Genomic DNA, 9311 nt, shown 5'->3' with positions numbered 1-9311 from the left:
GAGAATGTCATTAACTACGTGTGTAAGAGTAGTTTCAGTACTGTGGCAAGGGCGATATGCTTCATTGTACATTGCTGAAATGACTTTGAATTCAGAGAGATTCAAGATGGGATAGAACAGCCTCTCTGAGATTTTTTCTATGAATGGGATATTAGAAACTGGGCGATAGTTCTTTGAATCGTTATGGTCGAGTGTTGGTTTCTGCAGCAGGGGCTTTACAGTGATGGCTTTGAAAAATGATGGGAATTCCCCGGATGAGAGAGATGTATTAATAACATCAATACTGGATAGAATCACTCAAGCAGCAGTGATGTTGGAATTGGATCAAGTTCACATGACTTTGGTGCACTCTTCATCACGACTGTAAGTACTAAATCCATAGAGACAGGTTCAAATGAAGCTAATGGTTGACGCTGAAATTCTGTATCCCAACTATATGGTGACGACGAGTCAGTTGAAATTGTGTTGTCAAGCTTATCTCTAATGGTTTGTACTTTATCACGGAAGAAATTTGCAAATAGGTCCGGAAGATCGACTAGAGAGAAGGTAGTTGGAAGTGGTGTAGATTTGTTCCTTGACATTAGCTTGTTAGTAATCTCAAAGAGCTCTTTGCAGCTGGAACTTTCCATGATCTTAGTAGTGTAGTGGGCTTATTTCGCTGCATGGACTATATTTGTGACGTTCTTCTTAGCGGCTTCATATATTTGCTTATGAATAGTGTGTCTGGTGGAAAGCCAAAGCCTCTCAGCTTTACGGCGGTCTCTTTTAGCAGTGATACAGCGTACATATTGTGTGTGTGTGTGTGTGTGTGTGCGTGTGCGTCACAGTCATATATATTCTCGAAATACATAAATGTAAAATGCTGTATAATTCTTCTTCTCACATGGGATCAAGATTAATTACTAATTAAACAGGCAGTATATAACGCGTGCTTTAGTTCAGAAAGAAGAAACTATTCCAATAGTATGTTGATAAAATATTACCAGTAAGAGTTATTTCCCTTACATTAATTTTTACTTTATAGCCACTGTTCCACAAACAGGTGTCGGTATATATCAAATCATGGACTCTTTTCGTTTGTTATCTATTCGTATTTCATTCTGATGAGACGTTGTTGCAGTACTTGTTTAAATTTTATAATTATTTGCACTTGACGCATAATTCTCAGGGAATAACACAACCAGGGATTCACAAACTTGGGGAATCCTTTTTTTACCCATAATGCCACCACCTGGGATTTTCCCGTTCATCAGAAACGAGACTCAAGAGGTCATAGTTATATGTGAGTATTTAACTTTTTATCCATTCGAATTCATAACCATCGTCTCCATGAATAATTTTAATTTTACACCATAAAATTAATGAACGTTCCATTAAATTAACCGTGCATTTATTTTTGGATAACGAGTCTTTGATTAGAGGATTAAAGCGGCTAGATTTATATTACTGTAAGCAAGAACTGCGCTTTCTTTCAAGCTAGCCGCTCGGTTTGTTTACAAATCCTTCGCTATTGCCAGTCTCCGTCACCCGTCCTACTTGTCACAACATCCGCCCAAAAATGTACACCCTTGCTGTCTCAGTTAATGCAATTGTGCAATGTCTGCCTCATCAAAACACTTAATTGCCACATATTTGGATACTAATTTGTCATCTACTGCTTATTATCAATGAAAACTCATTCATCTTCCATATAAGGCAAGCCGTACTTCGCTGCGCAGGTCCGGGGATTCCGCCGTCACAGGTGGGTTAGACCCAACACAGAAGTGGGTGGGCCCAAGATTTGACAGAACGTTTACACTTGTCTGTAAATACAATGAACAAGCCAGAACTTTTGTGTGATGCAGACTTATTGGAAGAAACATAAAAAAATAGTTAACACATGTTTTTCAATATAGGAAGGTGGTTGGAGTATAGTGTCATTATTTGTGCAGATGCTGACATTTAATAATATTGAAATGTGTTATTCAAGTTACAAGGAAAAATAATTTTCCATATTTTTAAATTTAGGATTTTAACTTCTATATTTCTATGGTAGATGACCTTGGATGTTTTAACTGGAAATTCTGAACTGGTGCTAAAAATTGATGTTATAAAGTTGTAATCATTCCTGCAAGCCTTTTTGGATTCAAAGATGCAGAATATTCATGATTTTGCGATGTTCCGTTTTAATTTTTGGCCAAAACCATTTTTTTCTCCTCCAGCAGCACACCAGCCCCTTATTCAAGGGATGGAGAATTCATCATTTGTACCCAATCATTTAGGGACACCAGCCCTTATGGTACTGGCATCGACTGCAGAGAATCATGATGGGGCACGAATGCCGGGTCCCCACAATTTCTCAGGACAGGATAAGGATGTGCCCACATTTTCAAATGCCTTTGCAATGTATCGCCCTGGTGACCATTTTCCTCCGCCACTGTACACAAATGTTCCCCCATTTGTCCGTCCTGGTCTGGAGAGGAGTGTTGGGTTTCTGAATCCTGTGGGAAACAGTGCATTTCGACCAGTATCCACTGAAAGTGCCGAAAACTACCACTCGGCATTTTCTCCTGCAAAACGAAGCAAAAATGAAGACCCAGGAAAAAATGCATACCATGAAAAATCTGAAAGTGCTGATCATACGCAAGAAGTTCTGAATGAAAGGGATTTGCATGATAATGCCATGAAAGATGAGAGACCATCAAGTCTTAATTCAGCTTTATATGAGAGTAATTCGGAAACTCACTCTGACTCGGGGGAATTTGATAGAACTACACCAGATGCTGAAGGACGCAACCTCCGAAGTAAGTAGTTTTTGTTTTAAACATATTTTAGTGCCATAAAAAAATGTTAGTGGGCTACCAGGAAATTAAACTGATACCTCAACTAAAATTTAGTAGCCTGAAAAGGTACTTGATTATAATCTTAACTTAAAACTATTGGTTTACCCTCATAGGTGTGATTTAGTTATCTTTTGTAAAGAATTCTTTGGGGTGTTTTGAAGAAGATCAGACAACTTACATTTCTTGTTATATGGCAGTCCACTAGGATACCTGGCTTTTAAATAACAAGCTGTTCTTTATCTCTTGTTTATTTATATGACAGCGTTAATGTCAGATAAATAAAAAAGAGTAAGATAATGACGTGGAGACCAACTTAGTGTTCTGGTAGCTCATGGGCTCTGGATGCAAGATTTGACATCAGACCCTGAAGGGGTTCAATTTTAAGTCTTTCCTGTCTTATTTATCCTTTCCTTTATTCTTCATGTCCTCCCAGCCATCACAATTTCTGTTAGACCTAATATACTACATTGCCTTTTCCCCCAATGTGATGTTTGGATTTTTCTGTGAAATTTTCCAGATTTGAGAGGTTAATAATGCTGATGTACAGGAAAATACAATTGTATATGTCAATTGCAGGATCAGGGTAAATTCCATCTTCCCTTCCATGTGAGAAAAGGGCATTTTTCTCATTGTGGTGGGTGAGTGTGAATTTTCGTTAGTAAACAAAGACATGACTTGCTAGTATTAATTTTATTTTTGTGCTTTCTCTTAATTTTGTGCAGTTAAGAAATTATCATCAGTATTGAACTTGTGCATCCTGGAATAGAGACCAATTTTATGAGCATTTTGAAACAATAGTTTTTATTCTGACACCCATAGGAAACGCTACTGTCACAGACAGAAAAGTGCAAAAATTGGCAAAGGGACTCAAACTTCTGAAAGTGTGATATAGATAACATAACTAGATACTGAGAATTCACACAAGTAAAAACTAGAGAAAAAACAGGAAAATCTGCTATCAGTATTTTTTGTACAAAATGTACATTTTGTTACCATTTATGTAAGTAAGAAAGTAAGCATGTTGACATACCATAAAAGAACAGGACGATTTTGTTTATGGTAAGGGCAAAAAATGATGTGTTTCCGGTCAGCTGATTGTCCCTGTTTCTCATTTCCATACCTACACTTTTTTCCCCATGTTCAAAAAAATTCCCAATATGTATATTTGTGCATCTCATTGAGCCAGTTTTGCCCGGTACTTTGAAGCACTTTTTTATTTATATACATGTACTAATCATTTCAATATATATAATGTCTAAAATTAACTAACCAACCTACCTACCCTCTTTTTAAAACTAGTGATATGATTGATAGGAGAAAACGAGAGTATTTGACATGCTTGGCAAACCATAGAAGTTAAATTTATTTGTTTGATTGTCAGATAATTCTCAGGAATATCTTAGAAGATTTCTTGCTTTCAAATTGGCAAATTGATGTCGTAAAAAAAATGATTGTAGATGGGAAAATCTGAGAATGTCACTATTTTAAAAAAAAAGAGATATGTGATTGATTATTATGTTGCAGGTTCATAAAGTTTACTACATCCATTCTGTTTATTGAATATGGTCAGAAGTAGTTTGGTTCACGTATCTTAACTAAAAATGAATCAACCTTCTGTTAGTTTTAGTATGAGATATCTGTGAGAAAGAACTGAATTATTGTTAAACTCGGCTTGGCAGAAGCACATCATAACAGCCATTTTGTCATTGTGTGCATGTACTTCTCATACTTTTGTATGTTTGTTTGTCTGTCTGGCTGTGCTCTAGATTAATCTTAGTGTTGAAGGTTATTGATATGGTCAGTTTCTGCAGGACAGTTGGCCAGAGTCATGTGAAATGGCTATCCCGTATTAAAATAAGATTATGGATAGAACACAGTACCACTATGTACCATGTGACCCAAATTAAACCACTGTATTTTAGTCTGTTGAATGTGTAATAATATGGACTGTAAGGAAAAGAATGTGAAGCTGATTTAACACCATTTTTCAGCAAATGATAGGCTATGCATGGCGACCAGTATCTCTGCTGGAGGAAGAAGCCGGGGAAACCCCGGGAAGAACCACAAGACACACTGGAAGCTACAGGAACCAGACATGGGTGAGATGTCAGTGATCTGTAAAGCCGAGCATCTTGGACCACTTAGACACATTGGGTCCCTATTTCCTTCAATGTAAAACACTAATATTTGACAAAATTAAATGGGCAAACACCATGAAGTGAAAAAAAAATTGATTAAAATGAGGTAATATTATCACTGTCTGGCATTTTATTTATTTACCCACTGCAACCTTGATGCACATAATTAGTAAAATGTTTCTCATGAGCAATTGACCCAAGTTTTAGCAAGGGAGAGTCTTTTGTGGAAACATATCGATAGGTACAATATTAGATCACCAAAAACTCAGGAGCAACCTAAGAAACATCCAGTTTGTTATTTTATTATTTAACTTTTTCTGTGTTCCCCTACACTGTCATCTTTCATAAATCCACCCAGACATTGCAAAAAAAGACATGTACTTACTTGGGGTCTGTTCCAAAACTGAAAATTTGGAGGGTGGGTATTCCCCAATTAATTTAAACAAGTTGAGGAATGGCTATATATATATATATATATATATATATATATATATATATATATATATATATATATATATATATGTAGGTGAAAAGAATTTAATGATATAAAGGCAGGGCTTGAAAATATTACATGCTGCATTTTTTGCACATTCAGTTGATTTGTCAGTGTGATTTTTTCACAGCATGAATGCTGCAACTGCGCATGTGGACAACAAAAAAAAACAGCCCAGGATATTTAGGTGGAGAGATTTTGTTCAGTGCCCATTTCAGGGTCTCTTACAGAATCTATGATTGTGAGATTCACACAGATTTTAAAAAGTTATACTGAAAAAAAGTCAACAAAGACCATGTACTATATTTTCATGCCCTATATTTTGTTTCTGCATTAAATCCCTCCTGCTGGTATATTACAAATTTCCACCTTTGTTTGCAAAATAGATGAGAGAATTTGTCCCATAAAATTGTCAGTTCTAAAACAGAGCATGCCACGTACATTTCTTGATCAGTTGTATGTATGTCTGTTGGTGAATTCCTTGTTATTTTGTCAGACACTTTTGCTGCATGAAGCATCTTCAAGAAAAGGCTTGTTCATTAGGGTTTCACTCATTAGAAAAAAAGAAATGTCATTAATTTAAGCAGAAATCAATTTTATGTTGTATGTTCTTAAAAACCTAATGCATATGTACATTGCAAGTATTATGAAAGAAACCTCACTGAATATTTTTCAATTATCAGCAAATGCAGCCATGGAATTTATGGATAAAAAGTTAAATTATGGTCTAGTCAGCTGAGAATATTTGCAGAGAATTTAGTGATTTATCAATGTTGTTACTCTTCCAATGTAATTCCTAGAGACATTCAATCTCCTATCTCATATGCACAGATATATATATATATATATATATATATATATATATATATATATATATATATATATATAGACACACACACACACACACAGGAGGGGTCCCGAGTGGCTGAGTGGTCTAAATCACTTGCCGTTACGGATCACTGCCATCTCATCTCTGTCTGCGTGAGCTCAAGTCTCAGCCTCGGCTAACGTTGGTACGTGAGAAAGCCTGCCTGTAGCTTCTCGTGGGTCGGTGGTTCTTCCCGGGGTTTTCCAGGGTTCTTCCTCCACCAGTTATACTGGCCGCCATGTATAGCCTATCTTGTGCTGAAAAATGGCGTTAAACCTTACAACAGCAACAGCAACACACACACAGAGGACAGACCTTGACTATGCTCAGCACATAAGCACAGTACACTTTCTCACTACAATCTTAGACTTGTACTAAAGAATCACAAGAAAGCTTGATACTTAGCTGCAGATGGGTCAGAACGATGAATACATGGCTCTTAAGATAAATGACACAATGTTTGTAACTCGAGAAATTGTACTTGCACACATTCCCCTTGATTTCTTAGTGGCATTTATGGGGAAACCTTTCAGTAACCTAGGTGTCATAATTTTGGTTGTGATGATGCTGTCAGGCATTGTTATGAGTTAGATATGGGGGATGTCAAGAGACAGAGAATAAAAATGCATAATATCCTGATATGGGTATATAAAAAAATCAGATAAAATAAAATATGGGATAGTTTAAGGAACTTGTGTTATATTTATTTTAACTTTTGCTTTCTTTCTATCTTTGCTGGCACAATAAAACCATATGATGATAATTAAAGTTAGAAAAATATATATGTAAACAATACATGTAGATAATATATGTAAAGGAGAAAGGGTTAGAATGCAGGTTAGAAGAGCAAAAACAGATATTTACATGTATACGGACAAATAAATGGATAAATAGAAAAAGGGGTTCGGAAACAGGTGGATTTGAAAATAAGTTAGAACTGAAAACTTGAACAACCAATAACAGAACTGAGTTAATTTAGTTTTAATCATATTTTAATATATAACGTTTTTCTTTATTTACTCTTTCACTTAAGTTAAATGGTCATGCAGATTTCAGTAGCCACTATTGTAATCACTAAAATATTCCTTACATATCAGTGATTTCATTCTCTTTTTTGGGGTGTGTGCTGTGTCCACTCACATCTGTTTCCATATTGAAATCAGCAGCATGCATCAAAATGTTTGAAATGCTGACTTTTGAGAACTATTATTGTATCAAATAATTGGTATATCAGTCTATCATCACATAAGCACTGTTTGTGGGTGATACATTTTTATAACATCAACATGCTTTAAACAAAATCCTCCTAGTGGTTAATTGTTTGAGAATAGTGCCTTTTATATCCTAACACATTTGTCAAAGAAATCTGGTATGGTATCTTATTAACAAATAACACCTACCAGTGCTCACCTTAATATCCGCGATATGCATCAAAAACAATACTTGGCTTTGACAGTCCACTTGTGAGTCGGCAAGCAGAAAATTACCCAAAGCTTATATTGGAAATGAATTAGATGGCGAATCGTTATTAAAATGTTACTGGTAAGTTAAAATATAAACATTAATTCCTTATTGTGAAAACTTGCATTACGGTAAATAGTAAATATTCATATCATCACATCTGCACGAGAAAATGTGAGACTTGTCTTGGCATTGACTGCAAGATGGAAATAACAAACTGTAGATCATGAAAGAAACAGGCCATTTATGTAGAAGAAGAAAAAACAATAAAAGGGGGTCCTAATATATGCAGTGTGGCGACATGACAGTATAAAACTTACAGAGCATAAAACATTACAAACTGAACAATACACCTTGCTAGTAAAATATCTCATACAGAACCATTGTTTTATATATTTTACCTTGGCCACCAATGTTAAATACAGTTTCTCTTATCTCTCTGTTTTTATTACTTGCCCATGGGCATGTGCCTTGCAGACTTGGGTTTGCCTGAGTTGAAATTATGCTTATTGTAGAGTCTGGCAAATGGATTTGTAAATTCAGATATATATATATATATATATATATATATATATATATATATATATATATATATATATATATATATATTTGCAAGAAAAATGTAAGTAATTTGCATTTGAAAGAATTTCAACCATCCCTATTCAAAATGACCCATTTTGTTGTACTAAATGATCCATTTTGATCAAATCTCCATTCTAGAGAACTACACACAGATGCCATAAAAAGAATGATTGATGACTGCCCAAAAGAGCTGGAACATTTCTTGGTCATGACCTCATCTAAATTTCAGCTGATCAGCTGTTGCCTCAACAGTATTTCCTTTATAAACAGATCACAACAACATGCATTGTGTGACATTTCTCAGAATTCGCTGACACAAATAATATACTTGTTTCAAATATTGACAAAAAAGTTTTTGCAAGTACATGTAGTAAGTACTTGTAGATGCAATTGCTGGCATCTTCCCTTTTGCATGACAGTGTATCAGATAAGCTTCCTTAGGCAACTGTAACATTGCATGACCAGCTGAAAAATGTCTGACTTGTAGCTTGTTGAAAAGGAGACTTTCTCCTATCAAAATGATGCTTAAATTACTAAAAAGTGCTGCTTTGAAGTCTTGTCAAGACATTGAGGGATTGAGTGAATCTTGCATCGGTAAGTATGTAATAAAAAGCAAAGTAAACTTTTATCGATGAATGTGTAAAAAAAAGCCATTTATTTTGCTAGATGTTCTGTACTGGCAGTGTATTGACAAATTTGGCAAATGTTATTTCCAATTGGCGCACATCATTTGTAAAGGGATGTAGAACTTTTTGATGCTTGCGGAGGGTAGAAAATGCACTTGGATTTATCCTCAGAGTATGAATCTGGATCTACTTGTCCCATGGATGAATACGGTATGTAGTACAAGCTTTCCTTGGCCCAGCCAGTTTTTACCCACATTCAGATGAATGGTTTTCCTAAGCATCTGTGTGTGGGGGGGAGGGCAGGTACAAAAAGTAGGCAAC

The 9311-nt window shown here is 35.5% G+C and overlaps 1 protein-coding gene across 3 annotated transcripts in view; it reads left to right on the top strand.

The window, feature by feature from the left end:
* The first annotated feature begins 1206 nt into the window (after positions 1–1206).
* The window catches only part of LOC149807042 (E3 ubiquitin-protein ligase Rnf220-like), a 111012-nt gene continuing 102907 nt past the window's right edge, over positions 1207–9311 (top strand). The window contains exons 1-2 of one of the 3 annotated variants that reach the window (XM_089961077.1): positions 1207–1282; positions 2205–2783. In XM_089961077.1, the coding sequence (XP_089817203.1) occupies positions 1222–1282; positions 2205–2783 (640 nt within the window). In that variant the 5' untranslated portion in view covers positions 1207–1221. Of the gene's footprint in view, positions 1283–1909; positions 2784–9311 lie in introns of those variants that run through there. The other 2 variants (XM_089961068.1, XM_089961061.1) reach the window with 2 other exon arrangements.

This window comes from Sinohyriopsis cumingii, chromosome 1 (assembly GCF_028554795.1).
Source record: "Sinohyriopsis cumingii isolate HCF-2022 chromosome 1, ASM2855479v2, whole genome shotgun sequence".
Lineage (NCBI taxonomy): Eukaryota > Metazoa > Mollusca > Bivalvia > Unionida > Unionidae > Sinohyriopsis > Sinohyriopsis cumingii.
The sequence above is the reverse complement of the archived record's forward strand: the minus strand, read 5'-3'. Positions and strand labels throughout refer to the sequence as shown.